The sequence below is a fragment of the Bos taurus genome, chromosome 3, assembly GCF_002263795.3.
Source record: "Bos taurus isolate L1 Dominette 01449 registration number 42190680 breed Hereford chromosome 3, ARS-UCD2.0, whole genome shotgun sequence".
Classification (NCBI taxonomy): domain Eukaryota; kingdom Metazoa; phylum Chordata; class Mammalia; order Artiodactyla; family Bovidae; genus Bos; species Bos taurus.
Genome location: NC_037330.1, coordinates 20,745,166 through 20,764,952, shown reverse-complemented (window position 1 = coordinate 20,764,952; position 19,787 = coordinate 20,745,166). Strand labels below are relative to the sequence as shown.

Here is a 19,787-nt window from a genome sequence, read left to right as displayed (position 1 = left end):
TTGTTTAGTCTGCATGTCTACTTCCATTACCATGATGATAGAGGCACTTAAGTGTCACTGGCTAATCAGACATCACACTGGACCAGTTCGAAGACTTACCTTACCTTTCCAGACTCCCAACTTCTCTGAATAGCATTATCCTCCTGAAGGCTAGATGTGCCTGTCATCTTTCACAACGTTCTTCCTCTGAAACATTCGACTCCAAACTTTATATTGAAACTATTAATGTACATGTTATTTCTCTATGTGAGCCAAAAGTATAGAATTATCATTAATACAGAATATTAGTACATATAAATATGTATGGATATATAGAAAACTATCAGGAAGAATGTTCACAGAAATTTGAGTGATTTATAGGTGTTGGTTTTTGTTATAATCATTTAATGTTTTGAATTGTTCCAATATCTTAAATAAGCATGTATAATACCAGCCCCCACCCCTACCCAGACAATCAGAAGATGTGGGGTGGATAGGGAATGAGGGAGAAAGGAAGAGAGATTCTGGGTTATATGGCCCATGGAAAATCTTAACTTTGCCACAGTCCCATTTTCTCATTGTAATATTGCTGAGAATTCCTGACTTTCTTACAGAAATGATTCAAGGATCAAATGAGAAGATCTCTGAAAGATTAAAGTGAAATCTTTCTATGTGAAAGTCTTGTAATGAAATAGAAACCTAAGTTGGTGTATTTACTGCCTATTTCACCCAATGTAGGTCTTCTATGCTTCATAACTGGGGAAGCGGGAGTCAGTGTAGTCAAAATTTAAAGAGCAAAGAAGACAGTGGGTAAAGGTGGGTATGAACAAGTTGGCAGGTCCAGATTTTTCAGAATTAGAGCAGAAAAATGTGAAATCATCTTAAAGAATCAAACTTGCCAGCTGACTTGACTGTTAAAATGTATATAAAGAGTAGAAAGTTATAACAAGTAGAAAGTTATAATATAGCCTGTAAGAAATGTTAAATATAAATAAATAGAGCATCTTCCTATATAGATATATGAAAGGGCAGAAGTACCAAGTAAGCACCATATCAAATATTCATGAGATACATGAAATGCCCAGTATTCATGGCTTCTATCAGCCATCCACTGGTGACAGCCACTGTTGCCCAATGTCCTCTGCATGCTAAACAGAGAGATCCATAGCTACTCAGCAAGTTACTGGTGAATTACAATAACGGCCAGGCACACTTGCCCCTGTATCTCTTTGACTGAACAAGCTTAAATTAGGATCAAGCACCTTCTGTCTGCTGAGTCCCCTTGTCCACTCTCATCTCTAGTCCTTTTTAACTGCAGCATCAACGGGGAAGGCTGAGGCCACACAGCAAGACAGGACAGAAAACTGTAACTCAGCATTGGATACAGTGTTGTACTTCCCCCATCATTGAACCCTATTCTATTAATATGTATGTTAATTTCCCCTTGCTCCTCATTTCCCCTTGCTCTTTGTTTCATGTTTTAAATGGATTCAATTAACTGTGGTTTGAACATCTTTATTTGGCCTTTCTATTCAGTGATCTCTGGGATTTCTTATCTGGTAGTAGAGTAGAAGACTATGATTACAACCAAGTAACTTCTTACCACAACCTTATTAGAGAAGAGGGCTGGAAATGAGGGAGGAGAGGAGGGAACAAGGGGGTTGCAATCATCAAAATACCCTCCAAGGCAGACGTACCCTGACTCTCTAGTGAGCATTTCCAGTTCTTGTAATGAGGCAGCCTTTAGAGTGAAATGGTACCCTGGTTGAGTAATGGCAGCCACTGAAGTCATCTGCCTCCAGGCTCTTCCAATCTTTCTGATTGTAGTTTGGCTTCCCATATAGATTTGCCTGCAGGGAGCTAATGGACTAATCAGTTACACTTCTTGTTGGAAATTGAGAGCATGAATTCTGGAACCAGATTATTCAAGTTAGGATCTTTCCTTTTGTTGTTGTTGTATAACCTGCAAGAAATGCAAAAAAGGGAAATGCTGTCTGAGAAGGCCTTACAAATAGCTGAGAAAAGAAGAGAAGCTAAAGGCAAAGGAGAAAAGGAAAGATATACCCATCTGAATGCAGAGTTCCAAAGGATAGCAAGGAGAGATTAAAAAAAAAAAAAAAAAAAGCCTTCCTCAGTGATCAATGCAAAGAAATAGAGGAAAACAATAGACTGGGAAAGACTAGAGACCTCTTCAAGACAATTGGAGATACCAAGGGAATATTTCATGCAAAGATGGGCACAATAAAGGATGGACCTTTATTGTGCAGTATGGAACAGTATGGACCTAACAGAAGCAGAAGATACTAAGAAGAGGTGGCAAGAATACACAGAAGAACTAGACAAAAAAGATCTTAATGACCCAGATAACCACAACGGTGTGATCACTTACCTCGAGCCAAACATCCTGGAGTGCTAAGTCAAGTGGGCCTTAGGAAGCATCACTACAAACATCACTACACTAAGCATCACTAGCTTAGTGGAGGTGATAGAATTCCAGCTGAGCTATTTCAAATCCCAAAAGATGATACTGTGAAAGTGCTGCACTCAATACGCCAGCAAATCAAGTCACTCAACTGAGAGCCTCAAGCTGTACCTCAGAAAGCCCTATGTCTGTTTGTCCCTGAAAGTTTTACCATGAGGATGGATGAGATGATAAGTGCAAAGGTGGTGCCCCACCACACCTTAAAAGTTACTACTTTTTAACTCAGAGTACTGACACAGGTCCTAGATCCACCCTGCATTGAGGGCTTAAGCAGGTAATCAGGGTCTAGGCAGAGACCTGGAGGCATGCTCTGGAAATTGCTGTGACCCTGGAGCAGAAAGACTCTTGAAAGTCCCTTGGAAAAAAGAAAAAAGAAAGTCCCTTGGACTGCAAGGAGATCCAACCAGTCCATTCTAAAGGAAATCAGTCCTGAGTGTTCATTGGAAGGACTGATGCTGAAGCTGAAACTCCCAATACTTTGGCCACCTCATGCGAAAAGTTGACTCATTGGAAAAGACTCTGATGCTGGGAGGCACTGGGGGCAGGAGGAGAAGGGGACAACAGAGGATGAGATGGCTGGATGGCATCACCGACTCAATGGACATGAGTTTGAGTGAACTCCGGGAGTTGGTGATGGACAGGGAGGCCTGGCGTGCTGCAATTCATGGGGTCGCAAAGAGTCGGACACGACTGAGCAACTGAACTGAACTGAACTGAATTAAAGCTTAAGAAGAAAAAAAAAAGTATCTTTCCTTTTCCCTCCTCTGTATTCTCACTGACTTCTATAACAAATGCTTTTAACCTGTCACTGTGCTGAGACAAAACAGAAAACAGGCCTTGGCCTCGTCCAAGTTCAGATAGATGACTGAGAAGGTTAAGGTAAGACCTATACAGCCTTTGTGTCTGAGATCTGTGGAGAAGGGCTGTGCAAGACCTTGCCCCTACTCTGCTGCCCATTAGAGGCCTTGCACTTTCACCCCCCCTCACCCCCGGCCCAAATGGTACAAGAATCATCTCAGGCCTCCACTCTCACTATTTCCTAACGGGGGCGAAGCTGGGGGGTGGGGGGCGGGAAATGGGTGGGGGGAGGTGCGGGGGGGTGGGGAGGACTTCATTTCCCCAAAGGAAGACCATGCTCTGCCTGTTTGATCTCTTCCCCAAACTTGAGCTCGGAGCCCCATTTCTTTCCTTTCACTGAGTAACCCAAAACCTGAGAAGAGACTTCCCACATGTCTGAATGAAACAGATATAGACACTACCAGAGGTTGAAGCGATAGCCTCCAGGAGTCTCTTTGTGGAACTGGGCAGGAAAGCAATCCCTTTAACACCCAGCTCACCAAAGTGGCTTTAGGGTCTGTACAATCACCCTATCATTCCATCCCCGGCTTTTGAGAAGTAGAGGGTGGGAGTGAGGCTTCAAATTACTGGCACTTGAAGCGATGAAATGCCGCACTTTACTCGGCGGAAGTGGGTCAGGACCCGAGTGGCGGTATCCCTCCGGAGGCGGGGGATGGGGGGTGCCAAGCGCCCGGACCGGTAAGAAGGTCCAATCTGTGCGCGGGTCTCAGCCGCCCAAAAGCCCTTTGACCCGCGAATCCCGAGCGTTCCCGTGACTCCGCCTTCTCTCAACCCACCTCCCCACACCACCAGTCGCCCCGCACTTAATCACAGCTCACCTTGCTCCCGGGACAATTACAATCGTGGGCCACAGTGGAGCACAAAGGCGCTGGAAAAGAGCCCCAACCTACAAGAAAACACAGGGCCAACTCTAAGCAGCCAAGGTGGACGTTCTAGGGCGCCCAAGGAAGCAGCGGCAACCCGCCAGGCCAGACAAGCACACTGACCCAACTCTTAAGTTACTGACATCTGGGAAGGCAGCAGCGAGCAAAGGTTTAGACTGGATAACTGGCCTTTAGCCTATGTCTGTTCGGAGTCCAGAGCTTTGCGCGCTCTAAGGTCCTCCCGTCTTGAGCGCGCCCTACCCTCCCGGAGTATGCGAAGGTCTGCCTAAAGAGCCTGGACAAGTGACACAGCTTCTTTCAAGTGTAGTCGTGGGTGGCTCTGAAAAGAGCCTTTGGATTTGATGGAACCTCGAGCACAGCGCACACTTCTTAAGCCCGCTCCCCGCGGATGCGGCGAGCCAGCTGGATGTCTTTGGGCATGATGGTCACGCGCTTGGCGTGGATGGCGCACAGGTTCGTGTCTTCAAACAGCCCCACCAGGTAGGCCTCGCTCGCCTCCTGCAGCGCCATCACGGCCGAGCTCTGGAAGCGCAGGTCCGTCTTGAAGTCCTGCGCGATCTCGCGCACCAGCCGCTGGAACGGCAGCTTGCGGATCAGCAGCTCGGTCGACTTCTGGTAGCGTCGGATCTCCCGCAGGGCCACGGTACCCGGCCGGTAGCGATGCGGCTTCTTGACGCCGCCCGTGGCCGGCGCGCTCTTGCGAGCCGCCTTGGTGGCCAGCTGCTTCCGCGGGGCCTTGCCACCGGTCGACTTGCGGGCAGTCTGCTTTGTACGAGCCATAGCGAACCAAGACGCGAAATTACGGGACCAGCGCCGCGCAGGAAGAGTAACCAGGGGTGCGGCCGCTGCAGCAGTCTTTATAGGCAGTCTTTTCCCAGTTGGGCGGGACAATACTTGAAAGTCCCGCGCTGGCTATCCATTGGCTGGGACGTCGTTCTCTTTAGCGCCACTGACTGGCTTGGGCCGACTCCTCCCTACCCCGCCCCCTCCGCCCCACCGCCCCACCGCCCCACCGCCCATCGGCCTCCCTTTCTACTTTCCAGTTTGCCTAGTTTTTCCCTCTCCTCGGTTTTCATTTATTTCAGGGTGAGAGTCATATTTGAGAACAGCTGTGACAATGTTCCTTCTCAGTCCCTTAGAACACACTACTTACGATACCCTCTTGCTTTCTACGCTAACTCCCAAACTGAACCTCGACCTGTTTGCACCACCCCCGCCCCCAGCACCCTGAACGCAGTTACCTTTCCAGAGGTCTCCTAGTCTAGTTGGCTGGACGGATCTTGGTTTGTTTTCCTCCTTTCGGTGCTTTAAAGATCGGAAAGTTATCTCCCCCGCGGCAGGGCGCGAGATCCCGTTTCTAAAAGCCGAACCGGGGACCTCTATCTCCACCGCTAAGGCATCTTTATCCCTTTAAGATAGTAGACTTAAGTCAAAAACCCAGGTCCGCCAATTTCTTCACATCTGTCCGCTTCCCTAACACACTGGGGTGTCCGAGATGTATGCGTGTGTGAGAGAACATCCCGCTGATACTTAGACCTCCTCGAGTTGGGCAAAGGCCTGGGGAACAACTGGTGTTGAACCCTAGACATCCGACTCCCAAACATAAACCATCGCGGAGCACTTAGAACTGAAGCGACCGTGGCGCGCTCAAGTTTCCTACCTTCACCTGGCTTAAATCCTAGGTTTTACGGTCCACCACAACCCAGGCTGGGCTCCCCGTTTACTACCGACAAGGTTGGAATCGAAAAGTTATTGTTAACAACTCTTTATTTGAAAGCGTGGGTGGCTCTGAAAAGAGCCTTTTGATTTTACAGATGCCCCTTCTACAGGAGAGCTGGGTAGGACTTGCGGAGACCGGCCTCACTTGCCCTTTGCCTTGTGGTGGCTCTCAGTCTTCTTCGGGAGCAACACGGCCTGGATATTGGGCAAAACGCCGCCCTGGGCGATGGTGACCTTGCCCAACAGCTTGTTCAGCTCCTCGTCGTTGCGGATGGCCAGCTGCAGGTGACGAGGGATGATGCGCGTCTTCTTGTTGTCTCGCGCCGCATTGCCCGCCAGCTCCAGGATTTCGGCGGTCAGGTACTCCAAGACCGCCGCCATGTAGACGGGCGCGCCGGCCCCCACCCGCTCAGCGTAGTTGCCTTTGCGCAGCAGGCGGTGCACCCGCCCTACCGGGAACTGCAAGCCTGCGCGAGACGAGCGCGACTTGGCCTTGGCGCGGGCCTTGCCGCCTTGCTTGCCACGACCAGACATGACAGCGACACCCACTAACAATTGCTCCCGCCAAACGCCCGACAAACTCGCCCTCCACGGCCCCACTTCACCCTTTTATAGGCAGAACGGCGATTGCCTGTGAAGCACTTTGATTGGCTACAGCACATCTTCGGCCTCGTGACCAATAGGATAGCGCAGTCAGAATCCACTCATTTACATAACCTTGTCTCCCTCGCGAGAGAGCCACTGAAATCTCGCCAATCGCAACGGGGCGTGATCAGAACCTTAATTTGCCTACAGTCTCTATAAGTACCGAGTCGCTGCCGGTCCGCCCGGGTGCTCCCTGTTGCCGTCTGCGTTTTTGGTAATCTGTGCAGCTTGTGTTTGCAGTTATGCCCGAGCCGGCAAAATCCGCTCCCGCGCCCAAAAAGGGCTCCAAGAAAGCCGTCACCAAAGCCCAGAAAAAGGACGGCAAGAAGCGCAAGCGCAGCCGCAAGGAGAGTTATTCCGTCTACGTGTACAAGGTGTTGAAACAGGTGCACCCGGACACCGGCATCTCGTCCAAAGCCATGGGCATCATGAACTCATTTGTCAACGACATCTTCGAGCGCATCGCGGGCGAAGCGTCGCGCTTGGCGCATTACAACAAGCGCTCGACCATCACGTCCCGGGAGATCCAGACGGCCGTGCGACTTCTGCTGCCCGGCGAGCTGGCCAAGCACGCCGTGTCCGAGGGCACCAAGGCGGTCACCAAGTACACCAGCTCCAAGTGAGTCCTTGTCGGGACTCGGCGCTCGCTCGAGTTGCCCAGCCACTTGACGTTCTAAAGGTTCTTTTCAGAGCCACCCACCTTCTCAGTAGAAGCAGCTGTCATTTTGTTTTACACAGGTTTTCTGCTGCCCAGCTTTTTGTACTGGTTTTCACTCATTAAGTACAAATATCCTTATTCCTTTAGATACAATGAGGGAATAAGTATGATTATCTAGTTTTGTGGGAGAATATAATAGGGTATAGATGTGCTAAGTTTTCTCAAAGAACTGCTGTTGAAACTGGCTTTTTCGATGATGTTGCTTTTTATGAATTTCAGCATACAAGATTAAAAAGTTTCAATATCCATGGTGCGACTGTCTAGTGCTCCGAAGTGATATAACGATGTGGTACTGAATTTTTGTAGAACATGTTCTGTGTTGTGTACAAAACGGGATAATTTAGCTTACACTTGGTACTAACAAATTCCTTGAGTTTATACATCCTGCATTCACAAGCACATGGGTGCCCAGTTTATGTGTAGATTCCCCTGTTAGGGAAATTGAAGCTTGGATATGATACCCAAGAACTAACCGTTTTGCTGCCTTTGCTCTGCCTCATGGCAAATCACATAAAACGTGCCTAATTTTCAGTGATAGTGTTCTCCCCAGAGAATTACCACTCAAAAAAGCTTGCCGTATATAAAGAACTTGACCATACAATGGAAACAAATTATGCATATTTTCCAAAGCAGTAAAAAGTCTGAAATCTTAAAGGAGCAGAAAGTTATAATACAGTTGGGTGTGCAAAGGAGACTAGCTGCAGTTTCATTTTAATGTTTTGGGAACTGTTAGATTGCTTCCTGTAGAGATTAACCTTAATCACTTTGGTTGCTTTGTGGATCATAGATCCTAGGTAGTTCACAGTAGAAGCAAGGAAAGCAACTAGAAGGCTATTACAGTGTCACAGGTTAGAGAAGTGAGTCAAAATCTGGTCTAAAGACCAGCAGTATTAGCATTACCTGAAAATTCATTAAAAGTGGACTCTTCAGACACTAAGTTCAGTTCAGTCGCTCAGTCGTGTCCGACTCTTTGCGACCCCATGAATTGCAGCATGCCAGGCCTCCCTGTCCATCACCAACTCTCAGGGTTATGTAGGGCCATTATCTTGTTTTGCTCTGTCCTAATTCCCTCAGGTTGCACTGAGGAGACAGCTGCTGAGGCTGATGACTTTTTGGCCACAACATCCTTTGTTTACTGAAATGGCAGGTTACAGTCTTTGTCCACACTGTAAACACAGCAATGGAGATGAAGGCTATCACGTCAAAGTATTCTTTTTTAAAAAATTATTTGTCTGCTAAGGGTCTTAGTTGCGGCATGCAGGATCTTATGTTGTGGCACTCAAACTTAGTTGAAAGTGTTCTTGTAGACTTTCATTTCTTCTTATGTGTTTCCTTAAAGTATTCTTCAAGACTTGATTTCTTATGTTATGAAGTATAACTTAGTCAATAATATACATTATAGGACTGTCAACTACTATGTAGCATTTTTCTTCTGTTTTTCTAGTTGCATGCTGATTTTCATTAAGGAACTCACCTAATCCCTTATGTATGTAGTTCTCAAACTTGCTGTTAGGGAAATAAAATAGAAGTTGTCTTCTTCAAGCTTCAGAGGCAAAAGAGCAGAGCAGGCCTCTGATCTTGCTTCTAACCTGCCTGGACACTGCCCCGACTGGGAGTGACCGGGAGTGACTGCCTGCTGTGAGTGCAAGACTTGCAGCACCTTAGATAAGATGGGGAAAGAATTTTGAGATTTTTGAGCCCGTGGAGGGGGCCTGGCCAATCAAGCCCCAGACTGAACAACAATCTAAGTTTTACAAGACAAAGTTCAGTTCAGTTAAATTGCTCAGCCGTGTCCGACTCTGTGACCCCATGGATGGCAGCATGCCAACTCCTGGAGCTTGCTCAAATTCATGTCCATCCAACCATCTCATCCTCTGTCGTCCCCTTCTCCCATCTTCAATCTTTCCCAGCATCAGGGTATTTTCAAATGAGTCACTTCTTCACATCAGGTGGCCAAAGTATTGGAGTTTCAGCTTCAGCATCAGTCCTTCCAATGAACACTCAAGACTGATCTCCTTTAGGATGGACTGGTTGGATCTCCTTGCAGTCCAAGGGACTCTCAAGAGTCTTCTCCAACACCACAGTTCAAAAGCATCAGTTCTTCAGTGCTCAGCTTTCTTAATGGTCCAACTCTCACATCCATCATGACTACTGGAACAACCATAGCTTTGACTAGATGGACCTTTGTTGGCAAAGTAATGTCTCTGCTTTTGAATATGCAGTCTAGGTTTGTCATAGCTTTTCTTCCAAGGAGCAAGTGTCTTTTAATTTCATGGCTGAAGTCACCATCTGCAGTGATTTTGGAGCCCAAGAAAAGAAAGTCTGTCACTGTTTTCATTGTTTCCCCATCTATTTGCCATGAAGTGATGGGACTGGATGCTATGATCATTGTTTTTTGAGTGTTGAGTTTTAAACCAGCTTTTTCACTCTCTCCTCTTCTCACTTTCATCAAGAGGCTCTTTAGTTCTTTTTTGCTTTCTGCCATAAGGGTGGTGTCATCTGGGTATCTGAGGTTATTGATATTATTTCTCCCAGCAATCTTTTTAATTAATTTTAATTGGAGGCTAATTACAATATTGTGGTGGTTTTTGCCATACATTGACATGAATCAGCCACAGGTGTACATGTGTCCCCCTGTCCTGAACCCCCCTCCGAACTCCCTCCCCATCCCACCCCTCTGGGTTGGCCCAGTGAACCAGCTTTGAGTGCCCTGCTTCGTGCATCCAACTTGGACTGGTCATCTATTTCACATATGGTAGTAACATGTTTCAATGCTATTCTCTCAAATCATCCCACCCTCACCTCCCACAGAGTCCAAAAGTCTGTTCTTTACATCTGTGTCTCTTTTGCATATAGGGTTGTCATTACCATCTTTCTAAATTCCATATATATGCATTAATATACTGTATTGGTGTTTTTCTTTCTGACTTCATTCTGTATAATGGGCTCCAGTTTCATCCACCTCATTAGATCTGACTCAAATGCACTATTTTTTATAGCTGAGTAATATTCCATTGTGTGTATGTACCACAACTTTCTCAGCCATTTGTCTGTCTCCCGGCAATCTTGATTCCAGCTTGTGCTTCATCCAGCCTGGATGGATGGACCCATTCCAACCTGGACCCATTTCACATGATGGGTATATATAAGTATATATGGGTATATATACTTAGAGTATATATAAATATATATATATATATATATATATACACACTCTGCATATAAGTTAAATAAGCAAACAAATAGCATTAACATGAAACCAGCCTTGCAATTTGGTCACAGATTGATGATGATATCTGTCCTGGGGTTATAAGTGGGAACCCCAAACTGCAATCTCACCCATGGAGTGGACGCACGGCCTGGGACCTTTCCCCAATTGGGACTCCAGATGTTCTGTGACACAGGACTTCCCAGTGCTAATTAAGTCTGGATGTTGGTCAAAACCCAATTTGGTGATGTATCCTCTGCTCTTTCTGTTTTTCTTTTCATTTAATGTTAGTATATTGAAAGTAAGCTAGATAATTCTCTAATATTTGTATTATTTACTTGTATATAACAAATGGCTTATTCTGTTAACAAATCCTTTGAACCTGAGACAAAAGTGAAAACTTTTGGCAAAAACAACGGCCCATTGTACCTGGAGGACTCTTAGAAATACTGATGTCTTGGTGCTATCCCCAGAAATTCTGATTTAAGTGATTTAGAATATAGCCATCCATTAGTTGGGAAGATCCCTTAGAGAAGGGAAAGGCTACCCACTCCAGTATTCTGGCCTGGAGAATTCCACGGACTGTATAGTCTCAAAGACTCGCACACGACTGAGCAACTTTCACTTCACTTAGGGCTTCCCTTGTGGCTCAGCTGGTAAAGAATCCACTAGCAATGCGAGAGACCTGGATTTGATCCCTGGGTTGGGATCTCTGGAGAAGGGAAAGGCCACCTACTCCAGTATTCTGGCCTAGAGAACTCCATGGACTATATAGTCCGTGGGGTCGCAAAAGTTAGATTGAGTGACTTTCACTTTCATCCATTAGAATTTTTAAAAAGCTCCCCACGTGACTCCAATGAGCAGTCAGTTTTGAGAATCACTGCCACTGTGTCGGAGAAGGCAATGGCAACCCACTCCAGCACTCTTGCCTGGAAAATCCCATGGATGGAGGGGCCTGGTGGGCTGCAGTCCATGGGGTCGCTAGGAGACTTGACTGAAGCGACTTAGCAGCAGCAGCAGCCACTGTGTGTTCCCCGGAAGAGAGAGATTATCTCAGTTCTTAACCTTGGCCTGATTGGTTTAAACGTAGTCCCAACCACTTTCCACATTGATTAGCTCAAAAAATTTAGACCAATTTGATTAGCACAAACATTTCAGCAGTTGGACTGAGTAGGGCAGGGGTTCCCCAACCCTTTTGGCACCAGAGACCAATTTTGTGGGAGACAAAAAATTTTTCCACCGACCAGTGGTGGAGGGGGGATGGTTTGGGGATGATTCAAGTGCATTACATTTATTTTGCACTATATTTCTAATCTAATGCCACCGCAGATAAGATAGCGGCCCAGAGGTACCCTGGAGTAGGGGAATGTAGATTGCTCTTATCTTTTGTTAAAGAAACTTCTTTGTTTTCAAGAGGCAGCAGCAAGATGGAGGGTCATGTGGGTATGAAGGCAAGAATAACTGTAGACAGCACTCAGGAGGGCAACTGCTGAGGGGGAGAATTGGAGAACTGAGCCATTCAGAGTTCAGCCACCCTCTGAGCCCTGCTGTACTTTTGGACATCCAGTGAAGCCAGTTTGTATGACATACTATTTAAACTAACTGGGATCTTGAACTATTTGAGAAACAGTAATAAATAGTTCCCCAGAATAAAAGGAAAGACAACACACCTTTTATCTTGGAAGGCCTCAAAGAGGCCAAATAAGGCAGATAAGGAAAAATAGAACTATATATTTATACTAAATGTCCAAGTTTTAAAACCAGTATTTGACCAGGCCAGGGATTAATACTACTGTTAAGAAGGAATTGTTAAGAAGGAATGTCTAGGAATTTTTAAAAATCTAAAATTTTATTTAAAATTAAATAATATAATTCTATTATTAAAATTTTTAGTTTACATTGGTTTCTTAGGACTGCCATAACAAAGCCCCACAAAACTGAGTGGCTTAAAACAACAGAAATGTTGTTTCTCAGAAATGTACTCAGTCATCATTCTGAAGTTTAAAGTCAACATGTTGGCAGGGCCCTGTCCCTCTTTGCCAGGATCCTTCCTTGTCTTCAGCTTCTGGTAGCCCCAGGTATCTTGTGGTTTACAACAGCGTAACCCCATTTGTCTCAGTTTTCTTCTTGTGCATTTCTACATTTCAAGGACATCAGTCATATTGGATTAGACCTTATGAATTAGACCCTAATGACCTTATTAACTGATTACATCTACAAAGATCCCATTTTCAAATTAGGCCACATTCTAAGGCACCAGGGAGTTAGACTTCAGCATTATCTTTTAGCGAGACACAGTTCAATGCATAACAACAGTCAACAGCTGGGGTAGGTAGAATAGGGCTCCCAAATACGTCCAAATTTTAGTGAAATACTAAGGCCAAAGTTAGATATGAGGGGGGAAAATGTATCTAGACATGTTAAATTGATTCTAAAAGCTTCCAGAAAGGGTGCTCTGCTTAGTTGCTCAGTCATGTCTGACTCTTTGAGACCCCATGGACTATAGTCTGCCAGGCTCCTGTCCAAGGGGATTCTCCAGGCAAGAACACCATTTCCTACACCAGGAAAGAAAGGGTAGAACCCTATAAACGAGCAAGAAGTGGGATTTTAAAATCTAACCCCTTTCTCTTTCCTGAACTCCAGATTCTCAAATTTCATATTCCCAACTTGGGAATTTGGTATTTCTTATTTGATATTTCCACTTGGATAGCAACCAGGAATCTCAACATTTTGCCTAAGATATTACTCTAGGCTTTCCCCCTCCAAACCTACTTGCCTCTTTTATCAGTAAGTTGCAGCTCTTTCCAAGTGCTCAGTCCAAGAACCTGCAATTAATCCTTGACTCCTCTCTTTCATTCATAACCTACGTACAATTCATCAATTTCATTTAAAATATATCTTGACTACTTCTCACTATCTCCATGGCTACCACCCATCTCTCTCCTGAGTGTTACTATAGCCTCTTTTATATTCTTCCTGCCTCTACTCTTGCTCTCCTATAGTCTATTTTTTAACATAGTATCCTGGGTGAGCTTTAGCATGAGTCAAATAATGTCATGGAACTCTCTCATGATGGAACTCTCCAAAGGCACTCCAACTTAACTTCAAATTAAAGACAAAATCTTTCCAATGGCCTAGGAGGCCCCTCAAAGGCACACACGATCTGACTTTCACCTACCTTTCTGATCCTATCTCCCTGCACATCTTTCCTTTGCTCACTGTTCTCCAGCCTCAGTGGCCTTGCTTATTCTTTGAACTTCTCAAACTTATACCTACCTCAGGGCCTTTGTTCTTAGAATACACTTCTCTAAGTTATCCTATGGCTCACTTTTTTTCATTCATGCCTCTGTTCAAATATTAACTGATCAGATCTGTCATCCACACTCAATATTCTGCTGTACAGATCACCTCCTAAATATACTATTATTCTTTTCCTTCTTTCGCTTATTCTCAGCATTCATCAACTAGAATGTAGTTTTATACAGACAGGGATTTTTTCTGTTTATTGCTATTTTATTGCTTTATCTCAGTATGAATTTTTTCCCTCTCCCATATTGTGAGAAGTGATATGCATAAAGGAAGCTAGACAAGGTGTCAGTTTTGCTTTCACACTTGTAAGTGTAATGCTGGTGCTAAAGGAACTATTGATTGATGGGTAATAAAGTTGCATTGAGTCTTGGATTTCTCCATGTTTCAGACCAGTTGTATTCTGCTTTCCTATTCATATTTTGAGTCCTCAGAACCAAATACTGACCATTATCTCACCCACTTGTAATTAGGTTATCTACCCAACATCCTGCATGCCTCTTAGAATATTTGTTTTATTTTTATCCTGTAAACTCAAACTTTCCCCTATCATCTTTCTGTCTTTCCTCCACATTACCGTGCTTTATCTGAACTTTTCAAGCTCCAAGCAACCTGCCTCACCTCTCAGGAGATCCAAGCAAGGCAGGTCAAAAGCAAGGAAATGTTTTCTGGGACCGAAGAAAGTATGGATTTAGTACAATAACTAGGAGACAAGTTACCTGTTTTTGATTGGGTGGGACAGATGAGAGGTAATGAAAATAATGCTGGAAGATAATATTTGGGATTCTATGTACATACATAAGAAAAAATGAATAAAAGGGTGCTTGTAGTGAGCTTAACTTTTTTTTTTTCTAGGAAGTTTCACCTTTATACCTTGCAGTACTTTATCTTCTGTTCTCATTTTACCTTCTTTAAAATGTGTTTTTAAATCCTAGTAAAGGCAGAAAATGTTAAGTTCTATGCAATATTTGGTACTCTGTATTAATGAGGGAATAAATGAAACTAGTTTTTCATGTCGCTTTACAAACAGTTCTGGGAAAGGACAATTAGGAAAAAAGAAAGAAAATATCTAGGGTGGGAACTGCAAACTGAACAAGTTCTTCCCAAGCAATATGGGAATCTTGTAATTGATCTGTCAGTGGTTATCAAACATTTGAATTACTTGACTTGTTCCATAGACTGTTCATCCTTGCCCCACCCCCAACCCCCAACCCTCCACCGCCCACTGAGGCCTGGTGATTTGGATTCAATGGAAGTATGTAGGGTTTGAAGGGTAGACAGGTAAATTAAAGATCCAATGGCCTTTGAATTGTTTGTAGGAAACACTGCTTTTTAACCATCTAGTCTAAAAAAAGGTGAGGGCCTTTATTCTCTCATTTTTGGTGTCTCTGTTTTCAGAGGAGGGAATTGTTCCAGGGAAGGGGAAAGTATTTTTAAGGCTAAGTAGGTTTAACAACAACAAAAAAGCTGCTGGATAAAGTCTCTGGAGCACATTTTATGATTGGCAGGCCCAGGTTCTTGAAATCCCTGACTATAAAGCCTCTTTCCTTCTTGCTTCTTTACTCAAATTATAAAACAGCAAAACTACAACTATAGGGAATTGTGTTGATATCAATATCTGGGGGGGGGGGGGGGGGGCGGGATTTACTATGGATAACAATGGCTTTTGTATAACCTTTTTCTAACAATGTTGCTTAATATCTAGAATTTGGGCAAAACATTGACTTCAGTGTAGGCACCTGAAAGGAATAGCAAAGTGAGACAAGAAGTATGTATAGATTAAAAATTACTTTAACTATGTGTGGATGAAAAATGTCAACTGCCATATCTGTAATCAAAGGATGTGGCCATCAAGCCATCAGCCACTGCAGCCACTCTAGTCATCCTGGGATTCAGGATGGAGAAAAACAGGATACGGGTCCTAGATAGTTAAAATGTGTATCAAGGAATGATCTCAGTCAGCCTGCTCTTCCAACTTTCCATACACAAAATAAAGAAGTGCTAAATTCATTGAGATTTCTTCTTTAGCAGAAATCTTTTGATGAATATTCAACTATCTGGTTTGTTTTTGCAAAACTGCTATATATTCTGGTTCCTCCCTTACCTTCTCAAAACAGCCCCTCAGTGCTATTTGAAAGGCTGTCTCCTGGGCTTAGAAGTGTCAGTCACTCAGTTACGTCTGAGCCTTTGCCACACCATGGGCTGTAGTCTGCTAGCCTCCTCTGTCCATAGAATTCTGCAAGAAAGAATACTGGAGTGGGTAGCCATTCTCTTCTCCAGGGGATCTTCCTAACCCAGGGATCAAACACAGGTCTCCTGCACTGCAGGCGGATTCTTTACCATCTAAACCACAAGGGAAGTCCATCTACTTGGCTTAGGTCCACAAGTTATTGAATAAAACACAATTCTTAACTCAGGTTGTGCATTTTTCAGTGGACAAATGGAATCGAGATAACCAGGTGCACTGTTTTCTATTCATGCTGGGGCATGGTATCAAAATATTGCTTTTAAAGTAACATTAAATTTGGTTTTTGAGCTCAAGAAAAATGAACTTGAGTTGACCCACTCTATCTGCTGTAAAGTAACTAATGCTTAACTTTCCACCCTCCCTCCCCATCCTCCTGAGTAGATTTACACTGACCATCCATCTCTCACGGTTTTACTGGAAAAGGTAAGTTACTTGCATGAGTAAACAGTTACTCTAGCTAGTTCTAGAGTAATTGACAAGACTTGGTCCTTTCTGGAGTTTTTCCTCTTCATCCTAAGGGAAAGGACAGTTCTTACTAGAAAAAAAAATCGGCGGTACAAAAAAGTACCATAATAGACAACAAAAATAAAGATGACAGCTGCTTCTACTGAGAAGGTGGGTGGCTCTGAAAAGAACCTTTAGAACGTCAAGTGGCTGGGCAACTCGAGCGAGCGCCGAGTCCCGACAAGGACTCACTTGGAGCTGGTGTACTTGGTGACCGCCTTGGTGCCCTCGGACACGGCGTGCTTGGCCAGCTCGCCAGGCAGCAGAAGTCGCACGGCCGTCTGGATCTCCCGGGACGTGATGGTCGAGCGCTTGTTGTAATGCGCCAAGCGCGACGCTTCGCCCGCGATGCGCTCGAAGATGTCGTTGACAAATGAGTTCATGATGCCCATGGCTTTGGACGAGATGCCGGTGTCCGGGTGCACCTGTTTCAACACCTTGTACACGTAGACGGAATAACTCTCCTTGCGGCTGCGCTTGCGCTTCTTGCCGTCCTTTTTCTGGGCTTTGGTGACGGCTTTCTTGGAGCCCTTTTTGGGCGCGGGAGCGGATTTTGCCGGCTCGGGCATAACTGCAAACACAAGCTGCACAGATTACCAAAAACGCAGACGGCAACAGGGAGCACCCGGGCGGACCGGCAGCGACTCGGTACTTATAGAGACTGTAGGCAAATTAAGGTTCTGATCACGCCCCGTTGCGATTGGCGAGATTTCAGTGGCTCTCTCGCGAGGGAGACAAGGTTATGTAAATGAGTGGATTCTGACTGCGCTATCCTATTGGTCACGAGGCCGAAGATGTGCTGTAGCCAATCAAAGTGCTTCACAGGCAATCGCCGTTCTGCCTATAAAAGGGTGAAGTGGGGCCGTGGAGGGCGAGTTTGTCGGGCGTTTGGCGGGAGCAATTGTTAGTGGGTGTCGCTGTCATGTCTGGTCGTGGCAAGCAAGGCGGCAAGGCCCGCGCCAAGGCCAAGTCGCGCTCGTCTCGCGCAGGCTTGCAGTTCCCGGTAGGGCGGGTGCACCGCCTGCTGCGCAAAGGCAACTACGCTGAGCGGGTGGGGGCCGGCGCGCCCGTCTACATGGCGGCGGTCTTGGAGTACCTGACCGCCGAAATCCTGGAGCTGGCGGGCAATGCGGCGCGAGACAACAAGAAGACGCGCATCATCCCTCGTCACCTGCAGCTGGCCATCCGCAACGACGAGGAGCTGAACAAGCTGTTGGGCAAGGTCACCATCGCCCAGGGCGGCGTTTTGCCCAATATCCAGGCCGTGTTGCTCCCGAAGAAGACTGAGAGCCACCACAAGGCAAAGGGCAAGTGAGGCCGGTCTCCGCAAGTCCTACCCAGCTCTCCTGTAGAAGGGGCATCTGTAAAATCAAAAGGCTCTTTTCAGAGCCACCCACGCTTTCAAATAAAGAGTTGTTAACAATAACTTTTCGATTCCAACCTTGTCGGTAGTAAACGGGGAGCCCAGCCTGGGTTGTGGTGGACCGTAAAACCTAGGATTTAAGCCAGGTGAAGGTAGGAAACTTGAGCGCGCCACGGTCGCTTCAGTTCTAAGTGCTCCGCGATGGTTTATGTTTGGGAGTCGGATGTCTAGGGTTCAACACCAGTTGTTCCCCAGGCCTTTGCCCAACTCGAGGAGGTCTAAGTATCAGCGGGATGTTCTCTCACACACGCATACATCTCGGACACCCCAGTGTGTTAGGGAAGCGGACAGATGTGAAGAAATTGGCGGACCTGGGTTTTTGACTTAAGTCTACTATCTTAAAGGGATAAAGATGCCTTAGCGGTGGAGATAGAGGTCCCCGGTTCGGCTTTTAGAAACGGGATCTCGCGCCCTGCCGCGGGGGAGATAACTTTCCGATCTTTAAAGCACCGAAAGGAGGAAAACAAACCAAGATCCGTCCAGCCAACTAGACTAGGAGACCTCTGGAAAGGTAACTGCGTTCAGGGTGCTGGGGGCGGGGGTGGTGCAAACAGGTCGAGGTTCAGTTTGGGAGTTAGCGTAGAAAGCAAGAGGGTATCGTAAGTAGTGTGTTCTAAGGGACTGAGAAGGAACATTGTCACAGCTGTTCTCAAATATGACTCTCACCCTGAAATAAATGAAAACCGAGGAGAGGGAAAAACTAGGCAAACTGGAAAGTAGAAAGGGAGGCCGATGGGCGGTGGGGCGGTGGGGCGGTGGGGCGGAGGGGGCGGGGTAGGGAGGAGTCGGCCCAAGCCAGTCAGTGGCGCTAAAGAGAACGACGTCCCAGCCAATGGATAGCCAGCGCGGGACTTTCAAGTATTGTCCCGCCCAACTGGGAAAAGACTGCCTATAAAGACTGCTGCAGCGGCCGCACCCCTGGTTACTCTTCCTGCGCGGCGCTGGTCCCGTAATTTCGCGTCTTGGTTCGCTATGGCTCGTACAAAGCAGACTGCCCGCAAGTCGACCGGTGGCAAGGCCCCGCGGAAGCAGCTGGCCACCAAGGCGGCTCGCAAGAGCGCGCCGGCCACGGGCGGCGTCAAGAAGCCGCATCGCTACCGGCCGGGTACCGTGGCCCTGCGGGAGATCCGACGCTACCAGAAGTCGACCGAGCTGCTGATCCGCAAGCTGCCGTTCCAGCGGCTGGTGCGCGAGATCGCGCAGGACTTCAAGACGGACCTGCGCTTCCAGAGCTCGGCCGTGATGGCGCTGCAGGAGGCGAGCGAGGCCTACCTGGTGGGGCTGTTTGAAGACACGAACCTGTGCGCCATCCACGCCAAGCGCGTGACCATCATGCCCAAAGACATCCAGCTGGCTCGCCGCATCCGCGGGGAGCGGGCTTAAGAAGTGTGCGCTGTGCTCGAGGTTCCATCAAATCCAAAGGCTCTTTTCAGAGCCACCCACGACTACACTTGAAAGAAGCTGTGTCACTTGTCCAGGCTCTTTAGGCAGACCTTCGCATACTCCGGGAGGGTAGGGCGCGCTCAAGACGGGAGGACCTTAGAGCGCGCAAAGCTCTGGACTCCGAACAGACATAGGCTAAAGGCCAGTTATCCAGTCTAAACCTTTGCTCGCTGCTGCCTTCCCAGATGTCAGTAACTTAAGAGTTGGGTCAGTGTGCTTGTCTGGCCTGGCGGGTTGCCGCTTCTTCCTTGGGCGCCCTAGAACGTCCAAGTTCGCCGCTTAGAGGTGGCTAGATTTTCTTCTGGCAGGCCCTTGCACGCTCCGGGAGGGGAAGGCGCGCTAGGGACGGGAGGACACTAGAGTGCGCAAA

At 46.5% G+C, this 19,787-nt stretch overlaps 6 protein-coding genes across 6 annotated transcripts; 3 read left to right on the top strand and 3 right to left on the bottom strand.

Annotated features, from left to right (window-relative positions):
- Positions 1-4,551: 4,551 nt before the first annotated feature.
- Positions 4,552-5,035, bottom strand: H3C14 (H3 clustered histone 14). Its single transcript, XM_015463024.3, has one exon. The coding sequence runs from the start codon at positions 4,981-4,983 to the stop codon at positions 4,573-4,575; it is 411 nt and encodes a 136-aa protein (XP_015318510.1). The 5' UTR covers positions 4,984-5,035; the 3' UTR covers positions 4,552-4,572.
- Positions 5,036-5,952: 917 nt separating this feature from the next.
- H2AC18 (H2A clustered histone 18) lies at positions 5,953-6,510 on the bottom strand. The gene has a single exon (XM_002686056.6). The coding sequence runs from the start codon at positions 6,454-6,456 to the stop codon at positions 6,064-6,066; it is 393 nt and encodes a 130-aa protein (XP_002686102.1). The 5' UTR covers positions 6,457-6,510; the 3' UTR covers positions 5,953-6,063.
- A 263-nt stretch (positions 6,511-6,773) lies between these two features.
- H2BC19 (H2B clustered histone 19) lies at positions 6,774-7,538 on the top strand. The gene is given in 1 exon segment (NM_001037469.2): positions 6,774-7,538. A coding segment is annotated over 1 exon segment (381 nt). The 5' UTR covers positions 6,774-6,809; the 3' UTR covers positions 7,191-7,538.
- Positions 7,539-15,143: 7,605 nt separating this feature from the next.
- On the bottom strand, positions 15,144-17,178 carry H2BC20 (H2B clustered histone 20). The gene has a single exon (XM_024989975.2). The coding sequence runs from the start codon at positions 17,118-17,120 to the stop codon at positions 16,740-16,742; it is 381 nt and encodes a 126-aa protein (XP_024845743.1). The 5' UTR covers positions 17,121-17,178; the 3' UTR covers positions 15,144-16,739.
- Positions 17,179-17,419: 241 nt separating this feature from the next.
- Positions 17,420-17,977, top strand: H2AC19 (H2A clustered histone 19). The gene has a single exon (XM_002686054.6). It carries the CDS (start codon positions 17,474-17,476, stop codon positions 17,864-17,866), a length of 393 nt encoding a protein of 130 aa, XP_002686100.1. The 5' UTR covers positions 17,420-17,473; the 3' UTR covers positions 17,867-17,977.
- Positions 17,978-18,938: 961 nt separating this feature from the next.
- Positions 18,939-19,391, top strand: LOC115945173 (histone H3). The gene has a single exon (NM_001374542.1). The coding sequence runs from the start codon at positions 18,947-18,949 to the stop codon at positions 19,355-19,357; it is 411 nt and encodes a 136-aa protein (NP_001361471.1). The 5' UTR covers positions 18,939-18,946; the 3' UTR covers positions 19,358-19,391.
- Positions 19,392-19,787: the final 396 nt, after the last annotated feature.

Coding starts and splice junctions, on each gene's coding strand:
- H3C14 (XM_015463024.3), bottom strand. CDS start 4,983: ATGGCTCGTACAAAGCAGACTGCCCGCAAGTCGACCGGTGGCAAGGCC.
- H2AC18 (XM_002686056.6), bottom strand. CDS start 6,456: ATGTCTGGTCGTGGCAAGCAAGGCGGCAAGGCCCGCGCCAAGGCCAAG.
- H2BC20 (XM_024989975.2), bottom strand. CDS start 17,120: ATGCCCGAGCCGGCAAAATCCGCTCCCGCGCCCAAAAAGGGCTCCAAG.
- H2AC19 (XM_002686054.6), top strand. CDS start 17,474: ATGTCTGGTCGTGGCAAGCAAGGCGGCAAGGCCCGCGCCAAGGCCAAG.
- LOC115945173 (NM_001374542.1), top strand. CDS start 18,947: ATGGCTCGTACAAAGCAGACTGCCCGCAAGTCGACCGGTGGCAAGGCC.